Source organism: Odontesthes bonariensis, chromosome 10 (genome assembly GCF_027942865.1).
Source record: "Odontesthes bonariensis isolate fOdoBon6 chromosome 10, fOdoBon6.hap1, whole genome shotgun sequence".
Lineage (NCBI taxonomy): Eukaryota > Metazoa > Chordata > Actinopteri > Atheriniformes > Atherinopsidae > Odontesthes > Odontesthes bonariensis.
In genome coordinates, this window is record NC_134515.1 from 30,348,835 (window position 1) to 30,374,675 (window position 25,841).

The 25,841-nt window shown below is 41.5% G+C and overlaps 1 protein-coding gene across 4 annotated transcripts in view; it reads right to left on the bottom strand.

Annotated features, from left to right (window-relative positions):
- Positions 1 to 4,321: 4,321 nt before the first annotated feature.
- The window catches only part of hspg2 (heparan sulfate proteoglycan 2), a 106,971-nt gene continuing 85,451 nt past the window's right edge, over positions 4,322 to 25,841 (bottom strand). For 2 of the 4 annotated variants that reach the window (XM_075475232.1, XM_075475233.1), the window contains 32 exons: positions 24,625 to 24,760; positions 24,313 to 24,467; positions 23,071 to 23,230; positions 22,478 to 22,621; positions 21,746 to 21,880; positions 21,474 to 21,655; positions 21,177 to 21,372; positions 20,822 to 21,001; positions 20,467 to 20,727; positions 20,137 to 20,299; positions 19,804 to 19,901; positions 19,205 to 19,471; positions 18,966 to 19,078; positions 16,466 to 16,613; positions 16,252 to 16,368; positions 13,691 to 13,775; positions 13,455 to 13,599; positions 13,263 to 13,365; positions 13,067 to 13,176; positions 12,862 to 12,970; positions 12,626 to 12,724; positions 12,290 to 12,511; positions 11,882 to 12,126; positions 11,617 to 11,788; positions 11,382 to 11,504; positions 10,944 to 11,000; positions 9,414 to 9,489; positions 9,222 to 9,300; positions 8,385 to 8,455; positions 8,191 to 8,274; positions 7,990 to 8,093; positions 4,322 to 7,144 (listed from right to left, as the gene is read on the bottom strand). In XM_075475232.1, the coding sequence (XP_075331347.1) occupies positions 6,972 to 7,144; positions 7,990 to 8,093; positions 8,191 to 8,274; positions 8,385 to 8,455; positions 9,222 to 9,300; positions 9,414 to 9,489; positions 10,944 to 11,000; positions 11,382 to 11,504; positions 11,617 to 11,788; positions 11,882 to 12,126; positions 12,290 to 12,511; positions 12,626 to 12,724; positions 12,862 to 12,970; positions 13,067 to 13,176; positions 13,263 to 13,365; positions 13,455 to 13,599; positions 13,691 to 13,775; positions 16,252 to 16,368; positions 16,466 to 16,613; positions 18,966 to 19,078; positions 19,205 to 19,471; positions 19,804 to 19,901; positions 20,137 to 20,299; positions 20,467 to 20,727; positions 20,822 to 21,001; positions 21,177 to 21,372; positions 21,474 to 21,655; positions 21,746 to 21,880; positions 22,478 to 22,621; positions 23,071 to 23,230; positions 24,313 to 24,467; positions 24,625 to 24,760 (4,512 nt within the window). In that variant the 3' untranslated portion in view covers positions 4,322 to 6,971. Of the gene's footprint in view, positions 7,145 to 7,989; positions 8,094 to 8,190; positions 8,275 to 8,384; positions 8,456 to 8,819; positions 8,868 to 9,221; positions 9,301 to 9,413; positions 9,490 to 10,943; positions 11,001 to 11,381; positions 11,505 to 11,616; positions 11,789 to 11,881; positions 12,127 to 12,289; positions 12,512 to 12,625; positions 12,725 to 12,861; positions 12,971 to 13,066; positions 13,177 to 13,262; positions 13,366 to 13,454; positions 13,600 to 13,690; positions 13,776 to 16,014; positions 16,033 to 16,251; positions 16,369 to 16,465; positions 16,614 to 18,965; positions 19,079 to 19,204; positions 19,472 to 19,803; positions 19,902 to 20,136; positions 20,300 to 20,466; positions 20,728 to 20,821; positions 21,002 to 21,176; positions 21,373 to 21,473; positions 21,656 to 21,745; positions 21,881 to 22,477; positions 22,622 to 23,070; positions 23,231 to 24,312; positions 24,468 to 24,624; positions 24,761 to 25,841 lie in introns of all 4 variants that reach the window. The other 2 variants (XM_075475230.1, XM_075475231.1) reach the window with 2 other exon arrangements.

Consider the following 25,841-nt stretch of genomic DNA (forward strand, 5'->3'; position numbering starts at 1 on the left):
TTCCCAGTTTATTAGGATGCATCCACAAAAAAGAAAAATATACCAAAGACAACACAATTTGAAAAACAAAATTGTATTTTTGGATCAACAATGTGATTACTAAGAGCCATTAGAAGAAAAGCTGGCATATCTAAGCATGGTGCACAGTGTGTCCTTTAAAAGTCAAGGAAATGGACCAGTCCAGGGCAACAAAGTGGCAGGACTTAACATTATGTAGAATCTGAAAGTGATGTCCTTAAGAAATAGGGAAAAAAAACAAAGCAAAGACCTGACACGGAACCTGAGAGAAGCATCTGATCCAAGAGTTGATGCATTTACTGTTCACTGAAGTCTTATTAAAAATAGTCTCCATGGAAGGGTGGCTGCCAAGGAGCCATTCTTAATGAAGGAAAACAGGGAGAAAAGAACGAGATAATCTTAAATGACACGAGTGTCACACCGTGGTGAGGTTTAGGTTTTTGTCTCGTTTCATGTATTGTTTCGTCATTTCCTGTTTTATTTTGAAAGATTAACTTCCCTCTCGTTCCAGGTCACTTGCCCTTCCTCTCATTCTCCAGTGTGATTGTGGTATGAATGATTCCACCTGTTTCCCATTACCCCGGTGTGCTTAAGAGTCTGCGTCTCCCCCTGTCTTGTGCCAGTGTGTTGTATCTGTCTCCGTGTAGTGCATCATTCTAGCGTTTTTCCCAAGCCCGTTTCCGAGTTTCCCAGTGGTATTTATCCTCGTAAGAGTGATTTTTGTTTCCCAGAGTAAGTTTTGATAAAATAGAACCTGTAAGAGTTACAGTGTTAATTTTGTTTATAGCCTTTTTGTTTTCCCTCCTAGGTGGAGTGGCTTTTGTTTGTAAATCTTTCATAGTATATTTCCTCTGATTTTTAGGAGAGGCTCTTTGGTTTTTCCTCCTCAGTAGGAGTGACATTTAGTTAAAAGTAAAGTTTCATGGTCTTTTGTTTTCTCCTCCACTAGTGGAGTGATTTTGAGTTTGCTAATTTTTATAGATATACTTCTCCACTTTTGGAAAGTATATTCTTAGATTAATATTTCATAGCCCATTTAGCTTCTCTCACGAGGAACTGGTTGATCTGCTGCCCTCCAATAAAAGTCTTGGAATTAAACCTGCATCCTCCATTCTCTGGTTGTGACAACAAGGACTGAAAATCAGTGGCAACAGATCTTATGGAGGCATGAATCCTGTGTGGGCTCATGTTGACAGAGAACGGAACAAAAAGCAGCGCACAAACAAAGAAGAGCTTTTGAAGGTCCTTCAAGAGACCTGGATAACCATTCCCGAAGACTACTAAAAGAAATTTACAAGAAAGCGTATCTAAGAGGGTCTCTGCACTTATTTACCACTTTCCTGGATACATGAAGAAATTGAGTGTGCAGTAATTCAAAGAATATATACTTGATTCCAGTTCCTATTAAATTTTAGTCATCGTGTCATGTTCTTAAAGGATGACTAATCCATATGGATGAAATTGAACCTTCAAAATGAGCACAGCAGACTGACCTTATATTGAAACTCACCACTGTAACGTCTTATTTCTGTGACATTTGCTGACACAACCACCATAACATGACACTCGATACGCACCTTGGTGTTGTCCTCCTGTGGCAGAAATCCTCTGAGAGGCAGTAAAAAGATGAACCTGCACACACAGTTTGAATGTCACGCAGCCAATTATCATTTACAGTAGAGGTAACCCCCTTGGTGATGGCCCTTGTAATCTGGTTGCAAAACTGCAGGATGTTGAAAGAACTATCACTGTCCATAGTTTATTTTGGATGAGGTATCAGTATCAGTTCATGACAGTTTGTCTAAAATGTACACAGTCATGTTCATTTTCTAATAATCTTGGACTAATAGTAAAAAGAATCATCTTATTCTTACCAGGTTACAGCTTGTCATCATTTATTTAAAGAAAGACAAAATGCAGAAGCAGTGAGTGAAAACTTCTTCAGTTCAATACCTTTGGCAACGACAAAATGATGCAACTGTTTCCCTGAATGAGACGATCAGACTTTCATATCATTGTGGAAGAATGTTGGTTCACTTCTTTCACTTTCATTGAGATTTTTTTTTACATTTGTTTATGCACAGCTCTCTTAAGTCTCAACCACGACATTTCATATTTGAGGTGTGAACTTTGACTGGACCATTGTCCTGTTGCTTGACCCAATGTAGGCCAAGCTTTAGTTTTCAGACAGATGGCCTCACATTTGACTCTAGAAACCTTTGGGTTAAGGAGGAGTTCATGGTGGACTCAATGACTGTAAGGTGTCCAGGTCATGTGGCTGCAAAACTATTCAGCTCTCCTCCACCGTGGTTGACAGTTGGTATGAAGTGTTTGTGCTGATATGCTGTATTTGGTTTTCTGCAAATGTGCTGCTGTGAATTATGACCAAGCATCTCCACTTTCATCTTGTCTACCCAAAGGATATTTTTCAAGAGTCTTGTGGTGTGTTCAGATGCAGCTTTGCAAGCCTAAGCTGTGCTCCCGTGTTCTTTTTAGAGGGAGAAGAGGCTTTCTCCTGCAACCATTCCAAACAAGTCATAATTGTTCAGTCTTTTTCTAATGGTACTGTCATGAACTTTCAGCAGCCACATCAAGGCAGCTTTTTACCAACTCAGAAACATCAACAGAATTAAAGGTTTCCTCTCCCAAAAAGACCAGGAGAAACTCATCCGTGCATTCATCTCCAGTAAACTCCATTACTGTAACGCTCTTTTAACTGGACTTCCCAAAAAGAGCATTAAACATCTGCAGCTCATCCAGAACGCTGCTGCTGGAGTTTTAACCAGGACTAAGAGATCTGAACACATCACAGCAGCTTTAAAATCTTTACACTGGCTTCCAGTCAGTCACAGAATAGATTTTAAAAGCCTGCTGATGGTTTACAATCTGTGATATGTTCAGAGAATATAAACCCAGCAGAGCTCTTAGATCCAAGGACTCAGGTCACCCTGGTCCAGTCCAGCGTCCAGACTAAACATGGAGAAGCAGCATTTAGCTGTTATGCTGCCAACAAGTGAAACAAACTGCTAGTGGAGATTAAACTTTCACCAGATGGAGACATTTTTAAATCAAGGTTAAAAACATTTCTTTTCTCATGTGTCTATGCATGAAATCTGCACGCTATCTTTTAATTTATCTGGACTGTTGCTTGTTTTTAAATTCATTTAAATGATTTTATTTGTTTCTCTTTATATTCTTTTATGTATTTTTAATGCTTCTTCCACTCCTTGCTGCAATGCTCTTATTTTATGTAAAGCACTTTGAATTGTTTGTACATGAAATGTGCTATACAAATAAATTTGATTTGATTTGATGAACTTTAACATTTAACATGTTAACTGAGGCCTGCAGAGTCTGAGCTATAGCTCTTGGTTTTTCTGGAGTTTCTCTGAGCATTGCGCGATCTGACCTTGGGATGAACTTGCTGGGACATCCTTTCCTGGGTAGACTGTCAACTGCCTTGAATGTTTTCCAGTTTTCACCAAGGCTGTAGTTTTATCTAAGTGCCTTTAAATGTTCACATGATTCTAGAAAGAGCCCGATTGTGTGAAGGACATATAAACATCTTTTTCTGATGTCACAAGCCTGAAAAAGTTCTCATCCTGGTTTTGAGAGACCTGGAAATAATACAATACATAAAGTTCTTAATCTGAAACAAGGGTACTGGTACTTGTAAATACTATACTGAGGTTTCGGAATATTCTCTGCTAGGAGTTGGTGAGGATACACATGATAAGACACCTGGATACTTACCACCATGTATGCAGAGATATACGACTATAAAGATGTCTCATGTTCAATTTTAACACAATACTCTAAATATCACCAAAAGCAGGAGAGGACTCATCCATTCAGAAGAGTGATGACTTCTGACTCCGCACAATATTCACAACGTTATTAAAACACACTGTAACATTGTATATTTCTCAATATTCTATCAGTTTCAGTAATTTAACGCACCATTTATTCTTTCAAAAGACTTTTTTTTGTTTGAGCTTGCCAGTATACACTGATTTTATCAGATTTTTTATTTATCTGTTGCCAGGGAAACTTGAATGCAACTTGAAGTAAGATGAGGAGAGAGAACTTATAGAACAGGCTTATTTTACAAACGTGGTTTGGGTGTAACCTCTGTGAGGCAACACTGGGTCTTGATTTTCTAAATGGGCAGATTAATTTGCGTCTCTTCAGGGATCCAGTTCAGGGATTACCTCGACTACACAAAGGGCCGCCTGTAAAGAGTGATGTGAAATTGTTCCTTGCAGCAAAGAGGTAAAAAAAAAAGAAAAGAAAACTCACCAGATTAAAAATAGCACATGAATTTTGTTTTTATTTAGGAAACAGCAAGGGCAAAGGGGAGCATCTTTCCAAAAGTCAGATCAGGCTGACATGGATCATTTCCACGCAGTACACTTTCAATAATTAACTGAGTTATTATTTTTGCTTCTGTCTGCCATTCAGAAGTGAACAATTGAGTTTTTAAAAAGAAAACCAATATAAAAGTGACCAAAAGTGCACCTGTGAAATTTGTATTTGGTGACAGTGTAGATGTGACAATCCAGTTTAAGAGTAGATATACAAAAGACACCCAACAACAGGCACACACACAATAATCCTCTACTTTAATGTCCTAAACCCGGACCACAGCGTTTGCTCTTTTTAACCCACATGTTCATGATGACACCCTTCTCTGCATTCATTTGGAACCTAAGACATTTATTCATCAAGTGAACAATAAGACCAGTTTTCATCCACTTGAGCAGGCAGCTGCAGTCAGGTATTACATATTAACGTTTCAATGTAGACATTTTTAAATCCAGGTTAAAAATATTTCTCTTCTCATGTGTCTATGCATGAAATCTGCACGGTATCTTTGAACTTATCTAGACTGTTGCTTGTTTTTAATCATTTTAATTCATTTGAATTATTTTATTTGTTTCTCTTTATATTCTTTTAATGCTTCTTCTCTTCCACTCCCCCCGCTGTAATGCTTTTATTTTATGTAAAGCACTTTGAATTGCTTTGTACATGAAATGTGCTATACAAATAAACTTGACTTGACTCGATTTGACTTGACTTTCATGAAATCATTTTTTGGTGCTTTGTAATGAACTTACTGATCGATCAAACTCAAACATGAGGGGAGGGGGGGGCAACAGGGTGTAGGAGGCAATACTCAATGACGACAGAAGAGAAAACAGCAAGCTTCTGTATTTGCTCTAAAACAGCAGAATCAAATCTTTAAACAAAAGCAGTGGGGAAAAAGGAAAAGGAAACCAATGAAATAAATAAAAATGAAGCAACTGAAATCGAAAAGATAGTGCTCGTTTTAGGATATTAATACACATATCTTAAGCTGTCAAAAAGAAGAAAAAAAAAGGCCTGTGAGCCCCAAAGCGATCGTGCCGTTGTGGTTTGGTGTGTGGTCGACTAAAAGCGGGCGAGCATGCTTTATTGGAGCTGCACTACTGATCACAGCACCTGCAGGAGGCTTCCACTGCATTTCTTCATGATCAAATATAAATCCAACTGTGTACTGCTGCAGATGACTCTCCCTCTGCAGAGAAAACAGCCTGCAGAACAACAGAATCTTCAGAGTTTTAGAGCTTACTGAGGTGTCACTAAAGCTACCAAACCTGAAATTGAAGTAAAAAACTTGAGGCAGTTCTGGATCCACCCTCCTGAGGATATGGATAATGACACACACAGAGACACACACCTGACTCTTGGTGGGGCTTTATGTGGAGTGACCTGTGAGAAACAGACAGGGCTGAAAAAAGTGCTTCCAAATCCACTCTGCGTACACACTCATTCTCAACTGAAACGGGTATCTACCTGACTGGCAGATAGTTTAACACATAAAATAACATTTTCAACAACCACACATAAAAAAATTACACCCTTCTCAGTTCCGAACAGGTCCTTTTTGAGATCTACTCAATCACATAAGAATGCGGAGGCAGCAAACTACACCATATCGTTATCAAATCAACCGCAAAATGCCATGCATATCAACAAAAGACTATCGATTGTTTTCTTCATCTATACGTTATCCAAATGACTAAATAAAAAGACAGACAGGTAAACCTATGACTATATGCTGCATCTTCATGTCTGACATTAGCACCAAGGTTTCTTTCTTTTCATAAAAAAAAGAACAAATATAGACAAAGAAGACACAACAGTGTGTGTGTAAAGCAAACATGTGCTTGAGTTAAAGCAGCAGTACTTGTAATATTTGCAGTTATTCATTTGTTTTTTGACATCCTGAGTTGTGTACTGAAGCTGCATGTGACTGTGACCATGTGCACTCCTCTCCCAACAGTTTGTTAAAGACTTTAAGCATGCTCGCAAAAAAAAAACAAACAAAAAAAAAACAAGAAGAGGTTTCTCTACATAAGTGAAGAAAGAAGGCCTAAACGTCTTCAAGTATTAATACAGTTAGGCCTATGAAAAGCCCTGGACACACAGTATTAGAACCCAGAATAAACTCTAGGAAAGTTGAAGAGCAGTTGTATGGTTAGTTTGCATGTTTTAACCCCCCACAAATATAATATATAAATTCATATGTATATAAATAAAAATTCAGTGCTGTAAAAACCTCTCCATCTCCATAGGATCTGACCCATCGTAGAAGACCTAACATGCTTTACTCTTAATCTTCTAAAACTGCTGCTTGAAGTATGAAAAGCTTGACCTTTGCTTATAGTCCTTCATTCAGAATACAACACTGTGGAGGAGAAGACTTGTTAACATTTTTTAAATTTTTCTTTCTTTTTGGTTTTACTGCACACAGAGAAAAGCATCGTTTTGCGTCGTGGTTTGTGTTTTTCTTTTTGGTAGCAGCCAAGCACCAAGTTTGTGTCAGGCTCTATGTGTGTAAGTCTCTCTGTGTGTGTATGACATCCCTCCATAGTCTCTCTGTGTGTATGTGTGTGTTTGTACATATGTGTCTATGAGGAGCAGGGTTGAACGTTGATTCCATGGGCAGCGTGGGCCTGCAGGTCGATGGCCTGGGCTGCCTGCTGTCCTGGCCTAGCGTTCATCAGCGTCAGGTTCCTCACGCAGCCCGTCATTCCTGACAAAAACTTCCCTCCTGTCATAGCAGCCATGTCGGGTGCTCCACCTGTCACATAAAATATAATACTCATAAAACCAACCAGGGATCAAATTTCTCACACAGGACTCTTGGGCCACCTTGTTGGATTTGTCCCTTTAAGCTAATGTGAAAGCATAACAACAAAGGATAAGAAGTTGACAATTCTATCTGATATGAACATTTATCTGTGAGAAGATATGGGTGGAAAATTGACCTTCTATGGTTGCCAACCATCCCTTGAAAAACGGAATCAAAAAGAAACAAAAGCTTTTCCTAAATACGGGACGATTCCGTATTTCAATGGACGGTTGGCAACCCTACTTGGAGCTTTTAAAGTAAGAATGTTGTAGAAACAAAAAGCCACAAATGTAACAGGAAACATAAATTAAAATGTTTGCGTGACTTTGCTTATATAAGTTGAACAAAGAGCCAGAAGGCTCACTTGACTTGAAAGATGGTGGCTAAACCCACCAATAAACTGTGAACTTCCAAGTGGCTAACTAGCTAATTTCATTAGTATGTCAACAAAAGCTACAAACGTACTGTTACTGAGTTTTCTATGCTTTGTAAGTTTTATATTTATAATACAGGAACAAAATGTGGTACACATGTGAATGATGAAAATGTTGCCAAGGAAAGTTAGCTTAAGTTTGATAGCTACAATTTAGACACAGAATTTAGTTCCATTTTTTTCAGTTAAGCTAGGTGCACACTCTAATTACTTTTTCTCCCAATTGACAGGGCAGTAATTGTATATATATATTTTTTACTGAATTTAAAACTTCATTTTCCTAAATATGACTATTTCTTTAGAATGTCACCAGTTATATCTTCAGCCTTATACTTAATTTAGTCACTTTGTAGATGCTCACCAAGGTATAAACTGCCTTTGGTGTTGACCATGAGGCTTTTGCCCTTAGACTGTCCACGTAGTGTTTCTCCTCCATCAATCTGGACATATCCATCTTTTCCAGTTCTGTGAGTTAAAAGAAACACAGGTCATGATGTAACAGGACCCAGGGAGTTTTATACATGTAAAGCAAAGGACTGCAGGATATAATATTTAATCATACCTGACTGCAGTGATCTTATGCCATGTCCCATCATTGATAGACCTTCGGGATATGATTTTCGCTTCTCCGCTGCCCAGCTGGTAACTGGATATTGTATAAATTGTCAGCATTACTACAACATGGACATGAACTGAAAATAATGTTGAAAAGCCTCTAGATGTCAGCAGAAGTAAATAATCACAGGGTGGAATCACCTGAAGACGAGGTGCCCGTTTTGTAGGCCAAGGCTGATGAAGTCTTTGCCTCTACCGTGTTCTCCGAGTTGCTGAAAATAAATGTGTTAAGTTAATAGAAGAAGATGTTGCGTCACTCACTACTATCAATACTGGCCTTGGACAAGCTGACCTGTGGTAATTTTCCACATCAAGTGCTGTAGTGAATAAACTTGAAGCAATGCAGTGGGATCATTCCAAACAATGTGACGTGTGGCACAAAATCTTCCATGCAAAATATCAACGCCAGAACAAGTCTTTATACACAGATGTGCATAGAACTGAGACGTATAACTTATCTCATATCCAGTGTTTCTCTAGAAGTATCTCTGCACTTCTGTAAATCTGATTCTTCTTCCTTTTTTTTTTTAGCATACAGGCAAAATAACTTAGAGTGTCTTGTGTTGGAGTGGATACCTTTTTACTAGCATGCACCTTTCGCAAATTGCGTGCGCCATTGGTCTCCTGAAGAAAAGGGAGGGTGAGTTAGAGAAGCTCATGCATGTATTTAGTGATGTCAGAAAGAGCCGTTGCTCGCAGCCAACATGCCCGACAATGTCACAGCCTCAGCGGCGCGGGAACGAATTAGACAGTGAGATGATGATTGTTACTCAACACGAAGAAATGACAGTTTTGTGTCAGCCGTGCATTACTGGTGGTAAATAAGATAACTGACATGAAAACATCTGTGAGTTCTGACACACGAGTTGAGGTGATGATGAACAGTGATGGGGTGCAGGAGCAAAGTTAGGATGAGGATTGCAAAAAAAAATGTAGAGGGGTGGCATTTGAGTATCAAAGATCGGGGGCAGAGCTTACCACTCCCTGCCACAGGATCAAGCCCTCGGAAGAGCTGGTGCTGATTTCCATTTCAATCGTCTCTGGTGAGTCATGGGCACTGAAACAGATTCAATTAAATAACAAAAATAATAATTCCATCGTTGATGAGTCATTAAAAAAACTCAAAATTCATCTACTATGAGAGTTAAACAACGTTAAAAGAACTGTTACCTTCTCGGGAAGATGGATCTAGGAAGGGCAATGTATCCGTTACTGCGGAAATGAGCTGCATACTGATAGGGCGAATCTAAAACAAAATATAGTAGAATAAAAAGTGATGCAGGTTTATTGGGAACTGTCATCCTCACTGTTACAGTGCCCTCTGGTGTTAAAAGCACAGAGGATTCACTGTTATGACACGCTTGGTTAGATACAATATTTGCAGACACATAGAAGTATATTGTCAATAAAATCACTTACAACAAAGACTTTATTTGGTAATGTTGCCCAAAAAGGAAAATTGTGTAACTTTTAGGGAAATAAATAGCATGCTATTTCCCATACAAATGAAGGTTTACATATAATATTGATACTATACCAGATCAGTATATAGAGGGATTGTCTTTGATGGTTTGGAATGAAAGGTAGCTTATTTTAGCTTCTGATAGCAAACCTTTAGAAAGAAAATGTGTAGGCCCAAGCTGGTACAACACAATTAGCTTGCATACTTTTCCCCTTCATTTGCTTTTAATTCTGTTACATCGAACACTTGTGAAATTAACGTCTTGACTTGATTTCAGGTGTCTTGGCTGCATGTGTTGGGCAAACGCCTTACTGAACCATTTTATGTTGGTTTTATCAAAAATTTGTCACCTGTCTATGGGTAAAACCAGATTTCATTGGAATGAGGTAAGAAGCTGTTTCTTTTCTCAAATGTTTCAAAGTCTCACATTAAATACGTATCTGAAATAACGCATCATACTCCTGGATATCAGTATATGTCCAGAATCAATATGCAAATACTGAAGCACAAAACTCCATGATGCATATCCATTTGACAGCTCTCTCCAGCGCACGAGCTAATACTTGCCATTCCTGACCCACTACAGCACCTAAGACCTCCGACTCTCACAGAGATACAACTTAAACTGACCACAACCATTGCTCCATGCATTTAAATCCCATTGTGCTCAGAATATGCATGGAATGCATCGCATTCAAACAACCACCACACCATACTTACAGAAGACAGTCAAAGTTAGTAAAGATGTGAATGTTTGGACATGAAACAGACTGAATGATCTGACTTAGACAGTTTCAATGAAAACAATTGGTTTACATTTCTGTGTGTGGGACAGGCAGTTTTCAAGTTGAAAGAAATAAGTGTGCATTTTGTGAGTAGCCACCTTACAGACACTGACATGACAGGAAGTAAGAAAAGAAAAAGGGGGGGGAATTCCACATTTCTACCATTTCCTGTATGAAAACAGTGCATTAGTCTGTTTATTTCCCATCTGCAGTCTACCACACTGTTGCCTTTTTGGTTCAGATGCAGAATTCCCCTCTCCCAACTTTCCAAAGGGGGTAAGAACCTCAGTTGCCAGTTGAGAACAGATGCATGGTTTGTGTTTAATGTGCGCAAATGTGTTAGGCAATAGACAGTTGAGGTTGAGCTTGGACGAGACGTGGGGCCCCCCGAACTCAGAGGGGGCCCTGTTAGTCACGGTCTTGTCAGGCAGACTGAATATTGAAATACTGTACCATTTGCCTCGCTAGCCTCTGAATTCCACGGAGCCTCTGGGAAGCTGAGGACCTGGCCTGTGTGTGCAGGATACAGCCATGAGAGTGCAGGATAAAGACACGTGTAATCATTTAGGGTGTTTTTCCCAGCATGCCGTGCAATGCTGGGAGTGACCTGTAAAGCTGTCTGAAATTAGATGGGCTTGATTTTGTTGAAAATCGGACTCTTATGGGCTTTATGGGTCTTGCTTGATCTTTTTGCTTTGATGATGACCATCTTTGTCCACGGCCGAGGTGATACATATTTGAAAAAGACTTGGGTTTTGCTTTTGAAATGACATTGCTTAGAAATGAATAGAAAATACAATAAGACATGTTATCCTCCTTGGCTCCTGCTGTTTCTGGCTTTTAGATTGTTTAATTGGTGCATACATGCTTATTATGCTACTTAATACTTACCTTCCTCACAATTGAGACCTGTGTGCCCAGATGAACACACACACTGGCCGTTGACACAGCGACCACCATTTTGGCACTGACGGTCGCTCTGGCACACGTCTTTCACCACCTCACAACGCTCACCTGTGAAGTCATCCGCAATGAGCCAGGAGGAAATGTGTAAATTTACCAGATTTTTTTAAGAGAAAAACTAGCTGATCTGGCACTTGCAATGTCTTTTCCCTCAAGCACTAACCTTCGAATCCATCCTTACAGAGGCACTGGTACTCATATTCAGCACTAGACATGCAGACTCCACCATTGAGGCAGGGCCGGCGGTCGCAGGGGCTGCTGTCCACACATTTGCTGATGGATTTGCTCTCAGTGAAGCTGTAGGAAAGATCCACCTTCTTGTTGTTGATTGATACCTGCACAGGAGGAGCAAACAAGGTTAAACTTGAACATCCTCAAAAAATATTCATTAAGCTGTTTGTTATTTCTTCAGTAAAGAGAATTATCACCTCTCCAATACAGCCCTCAAACATTTCGCTGACGTTTGCAGGCTTGGGAAGGATTTCCATTGTAGGCACTCCTCCCAGATACATCTGGGTGTGGATATTGAGGCCCTGAGCATTTCCTGGAGATGTCTTCCTCTCCACTGGGCCTTGGTCCACCCTCAGGTGTCCGGCCTTCTTGTTCCGCTCGCTTACAACTCTGTGCCATTGGCCCAGAGAGACTGGCTCAGGACTTAGAAGGATTGCCTGTCCTGAAAATCATAAAAGGTGCACAGCAAAATGGAAAAGTTGCTTAAGCTTGAATTATAGAAATCAATTCAGTAAAGCAGACGATTCAAAGGGAGACAAACAGGATTGAAGCCTCTCTAAAACAATGAAACACTGATATCTATAAAGATATTCTGCAGAGTTTACCTGTGCCCAGTTCATATCTGAACTCCACATGTCCCTCCACCATGGAAATGGCCACAAAGTCCTCCACCTTCATTTTTTTCCCACCGCAGAAGAACATGAGGCCATTTCTCTCCAGTGGCTTAAACTCCAGCTCAACACGCAGGTCATCATGGACGTTGGTCAGGGGAGGATAAGCGATATATGACTCCACACCATCAAACAGTGGAGTAGTCACCAATTCCCCTGGCGAGAATCAATGAAAGATTTACAAATGTTTCATTATACTGAAAAACTAGCTGAGTCATTTACTTATTTCCTTTTTTTTTGGTGAAAGTTATGGGTAACTTCCTGTCTTACCAGCCATGCATTTGTTTCCAGACTTGCCAAGATGGCAGCGACAGTCGTATCCCAGGCCACTCGGGCGGTTGATACAAGTTGCGTCTGGTCCGCAGGCCTCTGAGGAAGTCAAGGTTGTGAAAGATTGTAAACTGAGATCATTTCTTTTATCAATGTCATTTATAACACTTTGCTGTTAAAAGTGCATACTAATAGTCTTTGTTTACTCGTGAAGTTAGCTGTTGATTCACATGTACCTGAGTGACAGTGGAGAGATGAGTGGTGCTGGCAGTTGCTGCCTGTAAATCCTCCGAGGCATCTACACTTATACAAGCTGGTTTCTGAGTCCTCACACCTTCCTCCATTCTGAGCCAGTACAGGAAACAATTTTACCGAACTTGATGGTATGAAAAGTGGACAAAAAACATGAAAAATAACACGACATGGATTGATTAAACTGACCTGGCATGGATGATCTTTGCAGGTGGGACAGTTTGTGACGCCAGTAGAGCTGCGGTCGAGGTCTTTAAAGATGACTTCCTCTCCCTGGATGACCAGCTGACGGATGCAACCTGTGTAGATTTCAGTAAGAACACCACATCACAAACTGAAAACAGTGTATCGATCCAAAACAGAGTGAAGCACCAGCAAAACGTACCCACAAAACCGGTCTTAATGCCAGCAGTTTTGGCGAGGACTGTGTAGTTGGGGTAACCACCCACATGCAACTCTTCATTCAGATCGAGGCCCTGGAATTTGCCCTGATTAAGGAAGAAAATATCATCTTCACTGACAGAAAATAATAAAATGCATATGGCTAACGCATAGCTCTACATTCACAGTACAGTACCTGCGAGCTGCCATTGATGGGCTCTCCTCCATCGACAATGATATATCCCAGGGTGAGGTTGCGATACAGCTCAACTGTATGAAACTCTCCTAGTTTAATGGGGTTAGGGTCACGTATGGTGGCCATGCCAGAGCCAACGTCAAACCTGAGATTACACAGATTTATCAAATCAAACAGCTTTCACCATGGTGTATTTACTAAAGTGACATAAAACAGGTGGCTTTAAGAGGCCTGACCTGAACTCCAGGCGGCCACCCACAAGTCCCAGAGAGATGAAGTCAGCTCCTGTGGTCCTCCTCTGGCCATTGTAGAGGATCATGCCTAAGCCAGCAAAACATACTAAGTTACTGCCTGTAAATGCAATCCTAAATAAATGTTATCACACTGTGTAAAATAGAAAGAAACAGAATACAATGAATTGCAAATGTTAGAGGCCAATTTTTTATTCACAACAGAACATAGGAAACATATCAAATGTGAGTCTTATGTTTAGTCATGAAAACTACAAGCTCATCTTGTATTTGATGGCAACAACGTGTCTCAAGAATTCCCTCTCCTTTTAACAAGTCTGCAAACGTCTGGGAACTGAGGAGATGAGTTTCTGGATCTTTGGGTTATGAATGCTGTCCTATTCTAGTGCGATATGGGACTTCTTTTGTTGTGTTTTGAGTTTGGTGATGCACCTGATGTCTTGTTCTGGACTACAGACAGGTCAATCCAGAACCTGGACTCTTTTACTACGAGGCCATGCTGTTGTAATAGATGCAGTGTAAGATTTTGCATGGTCTCGTTGAAACATGCAAAGCCTTTTCTGAGAAAGATATTGTCTGGCTGGGAGCACATGTTGCTCTAAAAAAATGTATACACCTTTCAGCATTGATGATGCCTTTTCAGATCTACAAGTTGCCAGTTCCATATTCACTAATGCGTCCCCAGACCACCAGAGAAGCAGGCTTTTGAACCAAGCGCTGATAACAAGCTGGATGGTCCCTTTCCTCCTTAGTCTGGAGGATGCGGTGTATATGAATTCCAAAAAGGATTTCATATTTCAATTTCTACAACCACGGGACAGTTTGCCTAAGTGCGCTTTAAATTACCTTTGGTCCAATTAAAATAGAATGAGTTATATGGCTTCTTCTTTGCATGACAGACGTTTAACCTGCACATGGATGGGACGGTGAACTCTGTTCACAGGCAATGATTTCTGGAAGTGTTCCTGAGCCCATGCAGCGATTTCCATGACAGAATAATGCCTGTTTTTAAAGCAGTGCTACCTGAGGTTCTGAAGATCATGGGCATCAAACACCTGTGTCCCGTGCCCACAGAGACCTCTTTTGATGATGACACAATCTTTTGATGATTATGTACGCTAGATGACGGAAAATTGAAAGTCTTTGCAATTTCACATGATTCTATAATTGCTCCATGATTTGAAGTTACTCGCAGATTGCTGAATGTTTACTTCTGAGAGACTCTGCCTCTCTCAGGTGCTAGCTGCAATAATCAGAAGTTTCAAATTAGTACCACTTCATTTTTCAGCCTTTTTGGCCCTGTCACACCTTTTCTGAGACATGTCGCTGCCATCACAATCAGGATGAGTTAATATTTGTGTCACGTTCAACATTTGTTATGTTTTCTGTGTTCCAGTGTAAATAAAATAAAGGTTTATGATATTTGTCAATCATTGCAGTCTGTTTTTATTCACATTTTACATAGTGTTCCAACTCTTCTGGAATTGGGCTTGATTCTAAATGTAATATCCATCTTAGCAAGCCAGCAAATCTATGATTTTTCTTTGTACATGGTGTGAAAACTATTAATTGGGAATCATTTCCATTTTTCATTTCCTAAAGCTAATCATCAGATTTATTTCTTTTCTTTTTTTTTTTTTTTTGCTCAAAAAGCAAATCAATAAAACTGATTTAATTTCAGTGACTTGTTAGGATGGATATTGTTTGCAAGTCCAATGAGAGAGAAAAAACTCCTCAAAAGCTGGATGGTAAAGCAGCATGCCATGGTGTCGCAAATCTAAAGCCAACCAAAGCCATGTTATCAACTGCCATCCAATCAATGGGCTGGAAAATGCAACCAGTCACACACTGCTCGTCCTCCTTTCTCTTTCTCCACATGCTGGAAAAAAACATGCGTAATATACATGAGCAGTGCATGCTCATGGGGGGAGCTGGGACATGTCCCAGACAAGTGGCCAGAAATAAACTGGAAATAGAGATAAAGATTTCCCCCTGTCATTTCTTGGCATTTTGCTGTCACGCCCCCACACATCCTGCAACAGCTGTGACTTGGCTCAAAAGAAACTATAAACTCGCGAAAGCAATTTGACTTGACGTGTATGACGTCCAGCTGCCAGGCCTAATGTAGAGTCTGATGAGGAACATTGGAATTCAGCTACATGTAAATGTGAGATCATGACTGAAGACATTGGCCATGCACTGTCTTGTGTGTCTTTCACAGCCCATAAATCAGCTCTGAGCATGATGGGCAGACTGACGCAGCCAGAAAGCAGAACTGCCAACATCGGCCTTGGCCTCCTGAGACTCACCAGCGTACAAAATGAGACCTTCCCACCACATGGGTGAGGTGTGGGAGAGAGGGAAGGAACAGAAGATGCAGTGAAAGTACATAAAGAAATATGAAAAAAACACATTACAAAAATGGTACGTAAGTAAAAAAAATACTTAAATAACCAATAAGTCTCATTATTCAAGAAATAAAATAACAGACATTATTAGACTACACAATTCAGCTTTGGAGCAAATTTAGGGATGTACACCCTTACCATCAACATTATCAGGTCTGAAGTTGATCTTTATGCTGAAAGCTTTGTAGGCGTTTTTGATGGTGGGCAGGGTGAGGTATGACAAAGGCTCCTGGGCAAAGTATGGCATCACTCTCTCTGAAAAGGCACATGTCATATTTAGATACTGACACTGTGGTTTTGTACTCAAATTTTTTTAAGCCATGCGCAGGATCCTCTCATATTTCAAGCTCACCATGGACGTCGAGTCTAGTGAAGGCTTCCACTTTGCCCTGTTTATTGGAGGCAGTACACACATAAGTGCCAGAATCTTCATGGGTAATCCGAGGAACCGTCAGCACGTTGGCCTCCTGGAAACACTTAGGAGCGAGCTCTCCCTCCATCTTGAAAAACAGACACAAGAATTATATACGTGAAAAAATATAAGAAAAAAAAAATCAACCCAAAGTGTGTGTGCTTCTTGACACAAGCTGCTTCCAAGTCATGTCCTTTTTAGGCCAGGAAAGACTAAATCTTTGCATTTGGAAAATAGGTAAAGGAATAGTCATAACAAGTGGGCACAGGTCTCAGCAATGGTCCCACCTTCAAAGAATTGTGGGTATTTTGACAACAGTCCAGATACAGAGAAACATACTTGAAATTTGAACATACAAAGGACTAAGTCCTCTCAAGGATCATTGAAATGGAACAGTCCCCTTGCGAGACTTTATGACGTGGCATCCTAGAAACATAGCCATTAAGAGTCTTTCTTGACTTTGAGTAGCACCTATTGACTCTGCAGGTCTCTGAGACACCACTCTAACAAAAAAGACACATTAAGTGTTCTGATGGTGGTGGAAAGTGCTGCTCAGCATGACCGCTCCAAAAGTGTTCACTTGGGCTGAGATCTGGAATCCGTTTCACAAAGCAGGTTCAACCAACTCTGAGTCTATTCCTGAACTCTGAGTTGAGCTATTCTGAGATAGAAAACTGAGTTTTCGGTTCCAGAAACGCTGATTTGAGTGAGTTTAGTCAACTCTGAGTAGTTTCACCTTGAGTTTTGCGTGTGCACCACAAATTTAAAAAGCCAACATCAATGGAGGTGACGAGTCACCATGGCAACGGGTAAGAGGCGGGCTACGTTTTTTCACCAACCTCGAATTGGAAATCTTAATGCGCTCATACGGCGAGTTTCAACACGTTTTTAGAAAGAAGAGCAACACCTCTGCAGCAGCAAAGCGTAAGTTTAAATGTAGTCCTTTGCAATCACAATAATATTACAGGGAAACTGCTTGAATGGTAACCCATTCATTTATTTCATGCAGGTGCAATCGCGCGGGGGAGAAGCGCACTTGGCAGCAGCTTAAGATGAAATATAAAAACATTGTTCAAACAGGTGAGACCTCGGCATGGAGGTACCTCATTTAGATCATGTTTTACACTGTAAAGTAAATATTAAGTGGTTTATCCCCGACATAATGCGACATAACACACATAAATGTCTTCTCGTGTATATCATGTTCTGTTAAATAATTAAGCCTATTTACACTAACACAGACTTCTACTGAGCCAACAGAAAGAAGGCAGATGCCCGTAAAACGGGTGGTGCCCAGCACCTCCACCTCTAACGGAAGGCCAGTGGCTGAGGGAATCCCTGGAGGGAGTCCACCACCAATACACAAGTGTCTTTATAAAATATAATAGGCCTATCTATATCTTTTTTTAAGCCTATTCATACAAATATTTATTTGTCTTTTATGTCTTTTTTTTTTTGTCCCAACAAAATTCTGATGGTGCGGCTCAAAAAGATAATTGTCTGTAAATGCTAAAACATCTAAACGTCTGATAACCATCTCCTGACGAATATTTAATTCTCTGCGCAATAATGCTGCACCTTCATCCACGGGATCGTTGTCAAAAGGACATGCCATGTTCGTGACAAAAGTCATCTCTTACTGTGCGTAATGGACTTCTAGAAGTAGAAGAACTCGCTCTGCTGACTGAATGAATGAGGAAATCAAATGGCGTGTGAGGCTGAAAGAGGGCGGAGACAGAGAGAAACTCGAGGTTTCTTGAGTAAAACCTGGTCCCGACCATGTTAGGTTCATAGAGTCTGTTACTATGGTAACTGACTGAGAGGTTAAGTTACCTCTCTTTGTGAAACAGGCCAGAGTTACCCCTCTTTCTCGGGTTTGAGTTACCTCCCTTTGTGAAACGGAAAACTCAGAGTTTCCCTCATTTCAGGGTTAATAAACTCAGAGTTTTCACTAAACCTGCTTTGTGAAACGGACCTCTGGTCACTGTGAAGGACATAGCATATGATCACTTTTTTACGCCTTGCGCGCTTGCATATTTTTTCTGAAGGAGAACAGACCACCCCAATCAGGATAGAAATATGTCATGGTGTAAGGATACGAGATAAAGCCAGTGGTGTACCAACACCTGTTTACTAAATAGTTTGTTAGAGCCGGGCTGTAATGATGTGAAAATACCTTGGGCTCATTTTTGGAGCAACTAAATATGACACAGAGTACTCTTACACGATCATGTTTGTGTCGCAGGGTGTTTTATCTATTGCAAAAATAAGAGTATACTTAAGAGGCACCACTGGAGAAAGTAATAATTTCTTACAGCTTAGAATTCATTTGTGTTGGCCCCTTCCTCTGAGGTGAAAAGTGGACCTAAAACCAAGCCTCTTAGAAATAGCTGCTCAACACTCTGCCTTAGAAAAATGAATTGGAGGATATCATAGTTACCTTTGACCATTTGATTTCAGGCACAGGGTATCCTGAAGCAACACAGGGCAAGACTGCATCAGACCCAACTGTCACTTCCTTTGTTTCTGGCAGTGCGGGAATTTGAGGAAGGGCTGGGCAGAAGATTTAAATGACGATGAGCATCGCAAACTTTCACCGGCATCATAATGCATCAACACGGTTCCAAGTACATGCATGTGTACGTGATGAAAGAGAAAACGATCCTCTCTTGTACTCACACTGGACATTAAGGACCACCTGAGACTGAACCGATCCCACGTCGTTGGTGGCCGTGCAGCGGTACTGGCCGGCATCGGCCTCCGTCACCTGCTGGATCCTCAGCATGCCACCCTTCACCATGATGTGGGCCGGCAGAGAACCATCAACTTTACTCCACTTGACCGTGGGCTCCGGGTCGCCAACAGCCTGGCATTCAAACTCCACAGAGTTCCCAATCATCACAGTCTGCACTGAGGTACGCACATTAATCATTACCTTCGGCAGGGCTGCGGAAGAGACAAGGAAGGAGAGGAAGAAAGTTAGATTTGATGATACATGAAGCTGTTTGCACATGGGAGAAGTTTGCCCTCAAGGCTTTCTACCAGAACCACCCAAAAACTAATTATACTAGAATAATGTCATATGTTTTGATGTCATATGCATAAAGATTTCCTATCTCCTTACAGAAATCCAGTCTGTGATCCATTCCTCTATCACAACCCTTCTCCTATAAACACTTCTTGTTTTTTATCCTTCTTATCTGACTTCCTAAAGTCTTTCTGAAAGCCTCGAGGGCAAACATCTTCCTCTAGCTCCACATGCAGTGGATGTTTCAGACCTTGGATGGTCAGCCTGGCAGTGTCCTGTGCCTGACCATAATCACTGCTTGCTCTGCAGATGTAAACGCCTTCGTTGCTCTGCTCCAGGTTCTCAATCCTACAGAGAAAAGATTAAACCCACAGCGGTGTTCAGTTTTCACCTCAAACATTATGCAATACCTCTAATAGTTCTGATAATACTCGTCATGTAGGTTGAAAAAATGGGTAAATTGTGCTAAGTCTTTTTTCAAACATGCTTAATACAGATTACATGGTAAAACGGGCTAAGTCGGCAGTGTGGTCAACTTCATGTTTATTTTGGATAAGTTGTTCTCCAAACAAGAAGCAGACACCTGAGCACTCCATCCTTGATGTGGTGGTTTGGTGGCAGGGCTCCTCCCTCTTTGAACCACTCGATCTTTGTTTCTACACCACCCGCTGCCGAACAGGTGAACTCCACAGCACTGCCCTGGGCTTTCACCTCTACCTGAGGGGATACGCGCACTGCCAATGGGGCTGCAGAGAGGACCGATAAGAGACAGGGTTTTGCTTTTGCCAAGTTGAGATTTTTGAGTTAGTTTTTTACTCCTTAAAGGAGAGAAGGGTCACAAATGGACAGAAGTGATTCGTGGGAGGTTTGTGGTGTAACAGATTAAGTTCCGTGCTGAGATGTAAACACTTACACCTGACTGTGACTTTAGCAACCACCTCGCTGGTGCCCACTTTGTTCCTGGCAACACACTTGTAGCTCCCAGCATCCTCAGCGGCAGCCAGGTTGATCTGGAGATCTCCTTCGTTAACCTGAGCTCGTGGAGGCAGGATTCCGTCCATCTTGGTCCAAGAGTAGGTCAAAGGCGGAGTGCCATGGGCCAGGCACTGCAACCTGATCACCTCCCCGACACGCACCGCCACATCATCGGGCATAGAGGCGGCGTAAGGAGGAGCTGGACAGAGAGAAATTTAGAAAAAAATTGACAGACATGAAAGTCAAATTCACCCCAGACCAGAGCTGGACGCGAGGACAACAACAGTACTCACTCTCCACGTCTAGCATGACGGTGACTTCTGTGGTGCCCATGTTGTTTGTGGCACTGCAGATGTATTCGCCGGAGTCCTGCCGGCCAACGCCGGGCAGCACCAGGTTGTTGTTCACCACCTTGTGTCTCCGAGGCAGAGGGGAGCGCAGCTTGGACCACGTGATCGTTGGGGAGGGGAATCCTATAAAAAGACAAAAGCAGGGAACTCTAAATAAACTCCTGGCTCGGCTGAATTTGAATCCACCTGTTTTCTTCTGGTGTCGTTCGCTTAGAGTGATTCAGCTTCCACACTGTCTTAGCAAAAAGAAAATACACAAAAGAAAAGGCTTGAAAACAAACCCTAATGCAGGCCTTACCGTGGGCCTCGCAGCGCAGTGTTGCAGTCTGTCCCTCCATCACAACCATCAGCGGCTCAGGAACAGAGGCCCTGGGCACCGCAGGGACTCGGGGTCCTCCCTCAACAATCACCTCGACTCTGGTTTCAGTGGTTCCCTCAATGTTGCGAGCTGCACACACGTATGTGCCGCTGTCTTCTGGGCGAGCTACAAGAATCTGCAAAAAAAGACAAACGGACCAAACAAACAAAAAATGAAAGCTAGAATGAGTCATTGACTCTGAAGCCGAGTTTTTAACTGTTGTCAGATTACCAGTACCTGCATGACTGCGTTGGAGTCCATGGGCACCGGACTGCTCAGCATGGTTTTCCGGTTGTTGTCCAGCCTGTGCCACGAGACTGAAGGGCGGGGTTCTCCCAAAGCTTGACATTCCAGATTAATGGGTTCCCCCACCCTGACCCGCACAGGCCCGACGGGGGTGACAGTGGCCACGGGAGACTCTGAAGGTCCAGATGCACAATAATGTTACAGCTCATATCTGATTGGCCACTGGAGGGAACCATTCTCTTAGAAGTTTGAATGTAGCTCACCTTTAACAATCAAAGACACTATGGTATGGGTGATGCCAAACGGGTTGCTCGCCACACAGCGGTAGGCACCGTGGTTCACAGAGCGAGCATTGTTTATGGTAATAACAGAGCCATCAGGGGTTACTCTGACATTATCTGGAGGAAAGAGTGGAAAATGATGAGTTAGGTCTGCTGCAGGAGACATCTGGAAATGAAAGATTAGGACTACTCAGCCTGGGAAAACAGCAGACTCGAGAGGAGCCTTCAAAAGCTTAAAACAATTACTATGATCATGTGACAAAGATCGTCTCAATTTGGTTTACAATATCAGTCTGCATTTCAACAGTAAGAGGTCCGTGTTAACGTCAAAACAGGTGTTGGTTGCTTTCTTCTTCTACTTACAGACCTCCATGCAAAAATGCATTCTGAATTTTATCTGAATTCAGTTTGAGGATATCCATTTTCTTTCCACAAGTGTGGGTGCAGATATCAGAGTAGAATTACATTATGTTATCGGACATTACATTATACCGTTTAACCTGTAGTCATACAAAATGTCAGTGCCGATGTAGAATACAGACATTTGAGGAAAAAATTATTAAATAAAAACAAACTTTAAATTGACCATGAAAAAAACTTCAGAGAGCTTCACGGGTGGAATTCAGCTGCAACTGTGTGTAACTAATGACATCATAAAATTCCAGCTCATTGAGCAGGTTTGTTCCTCCGGAGCTGTGTGTGCTCAGTTGTTACCTGGCAGCGGCTGGTTGCTGGCCAGTTTCCACTCCAGTCTAACTGGCTGGGCTCCCGTGTACACCCTGCATGTGAAGCTGGCCGACTCCCCCACACGCACTGCAGCGCTGTGGGGCTCAATGCCGATGATTGGGCTCTGTAGACCTGCAGCAAAAACCAGCAGTTTGGACAGTGGATCATTTCTAAGTGAACGGCCTCCTTTCCTTTAAATGATGTTTGTGGACAGTAATAGATCCCTATTCTGTGATGCCATGGGCAGCCTTTAAAGTAACTCCAGGAAGGAGTGAATGCAGATGAGATAAGGGGACAGTAGAATCCTTTAATCTGAGGTCACACTCATGGGGAGAGGAGGTGCGAGTCTGAGAACAATACCCTGCGCTGTAATACCCTGTACTTGATGTGATTCTTTCCTAGCTTCTGCCTCAAGCTGGCTTGCATAGGCCCATTGTAAAAAAAAGTTTTCTGAGACTGTCTAACATCATGTACAGAAGAAGACAGTGAGATCAAATGGACTCTTGAGTTTACCCTGATTTAACTGTATATTATATATAATATATTACCGGTATAAAGCCACATCTCTCAATCATACTTACGCGAAGATGTTGAAGTGGAAGACACATTCACAGAGACAGAGGTCTGATGGACATGAGAACCTGAGCTCCCAGGGTAGCTAGGGTCACCCTGGACCCGGCAGATATACTCTCCTGAATCCTCCGGTTTGGCCGAGAGGATTTGCAGCTGGCTGCCCACAACCTGTAGGAAAGAATGGGGTCACACAGGAAAATCAGAGTCTGAGTGAGAGTATCTGAAACAAAAGCAGTGAAGGAGGAGGCACAAGGCACAAAGTGGCAATGGGAACGCCGAGCACCCACAGCTCATCGATACCTAATCAAGACGAGGGTTTTGTTCATTTGATCCAAACTGACAGAAGGGTTAATGTGGCATAAATTGCAAATAGCTGTTCAAAATGTTATGGGAGGAATGTGTCAAAACAGGTCACAAAAAGGATTGTTGCACACGGTTGAGCTTCAGAACAACTTTGTTGTCTTACTTTCCACCTGAGGGTGATCCTGTGAATCGAGACATTGCCTTCCTAAAAACAGAAATTGGAACCTAACAGAGTGCAAAACTTTCCTTTTTGTGAAATACATATTTTTGCCAGGATGTACATAGATCGTGCCACATGACACTATACACGGCAACCCTGCCGCATTTGGGGCTTTCAAGGCAAACACACGCGTGTCCCAAACTGGAGCAAAGGAAGAAGGCCAATTAATGAATGAAGTCTCCTTTTTCTTTTACCACATAAACGGGGAAGCAATGGAACAAAGAAGCAAAATGGGAAGCCGAAAAGCCAGTGTCAAATTCCCCAGTCCGACTGAGTGCTTTTGGGAAGCACTGGAACAACAAGTGTGATCTGTGGCCTGTTCACCTTGAAAGTTACAACTCTTAAAGGAGCTGCAGTTAATATCTTGTTGCCACATACCACAAGACCCCTTCAGAGGTCCTTACACATCCTTTCCTCTGCAGGTCAGAGCTGTTTTAGCTGCATACAAAGAACCAGCAGCGTGTTAAGCAGTGGTCACGACTCCTGGTTGTAAAGGATTTATATGACTGATATTAACAAGCGGGAATTAATATGAAAATAACACACAAGGCGTAACTTTTGACTGAAATAAGCCTGTGCATTGAAACAAATGTGGATTAGAATCAACACATATGTGCCACAACAAGAAAAACTCAGTGGTGCTCTTCTGTTTTTGTGTCTTTTTAATACTATTGTGAAAGGCATCCCTGAACAAATGTGAGCTCATTGATGCACAGTGTGTGATTACCTGGTGGTTGGAAGAGAGGCGTCCACTGGCTCTCGTCCAGGTGACTCGGGGAGGAGGATTTCCAGGAGCAAAACAGCTGAGCAACAGACTGTGGCCTTCCTGGACCTCAGCTAAAGATGGCTCGATGCGAACATCTGCATACCTTTGATCTGCGGCTGAAAGAAAAACACAGATCCTTTTTTCCAGCATTAAAAAAAAAAAAAAAACTTTGAAAACGTTCAACGTGAAAAAAATGCTGTTTATAAACAGAAAACTATACAACACACTTAAATTAATAGATACAAAGACCAGATGATGGACTTCTTCTCTCACCTTTGAGCACTTTTACTTTAATGGGAGCACTATTTGAGCCAATGCTGTTGCTGCCAACACACATGTAAGTGCCCGAGTCAGACAGCTTGATGTTAGGGATGAGCAGAGTGCCGATGTCGGTGCGGTCCAATCGGGCCTAGAAGGGGGAGAGACCATGATGCGAAAGGATCACTTTCTGGTCTCGGCTACAAACACTTTTCATCTGCCTGGACGAACAACACTGCTCATTACATTTACACCACAACAACTATTGCAAATCTTATACTGAATAAAAAGCATATCACTCACCTGCCTTATGTCCCTTACAAAAAGCAAAAATTGGTGACATGACTAGCTACTAGCAACACAAAAGCACTACAGCAGAGACCTTTAAGACAAGACAAGAGCTGTTATTGCCAAAGTTTGTTCATTTGTTTGGGATTTTAGTGACTGTGTCCAAGTTGGACCAAGATTTCTACAATGACTGGTGGGGTTATTAATTTACTATGATCAGTTGTGATTAAATTCGCTATATTATCATGATTATTTTGGAAGAATTAATGACTGATGATCATCAAAGTGACGAAGAAATTAGGGCAGTTAGGATGGACAGCGTGAGATCATTTGAATGGAGCCAGTGAGCATTATGCAGCTGGTGTCAACTGTGGAGTTACAACGATCACTCGTACGTGTGCTCCACCAAAGTGAAAAAATATCCATCGTTAAGTACAGCCATGTAAAAAGTAAAGTGCACCCTCTTTTAAAGGTTTTATATGTCAGGACATAATAAAAAAAAAAACAATCAGTTGGTCTTTAGCAGGTCTTAAAATAAGGCAAATATAACCTCAGATGAACAGCAGTCCATAACATATCACGTTGAGTCATGATTTGTTTAACTAAAATCAGTCAGACTGTATAATATTCAGAGTAATATATCAGCTATTGAATCCTGGGGTGTCAAAATGCAGCTGCATGAATAAAATGTTTTAGTTAAATACTGACATGGTGTAATGTTTTGTGTTAAAAATTACACAAAAAATTAAAAATTTTCAAATTTGAAGACCTGGCAAGGACCAGATGATTTTTTTTTTATTATGCCCTAAGACGTAAAACCATACAACTCAAAAGGACTATGCCTTTTTTTTTTTTCTTCTTTACATGGCTGTATCTCATAGCACTTATGGAGTGAAAATCCAAACCATCAATACCATCAATTTCACAGAATTTTTGGCTCCTCA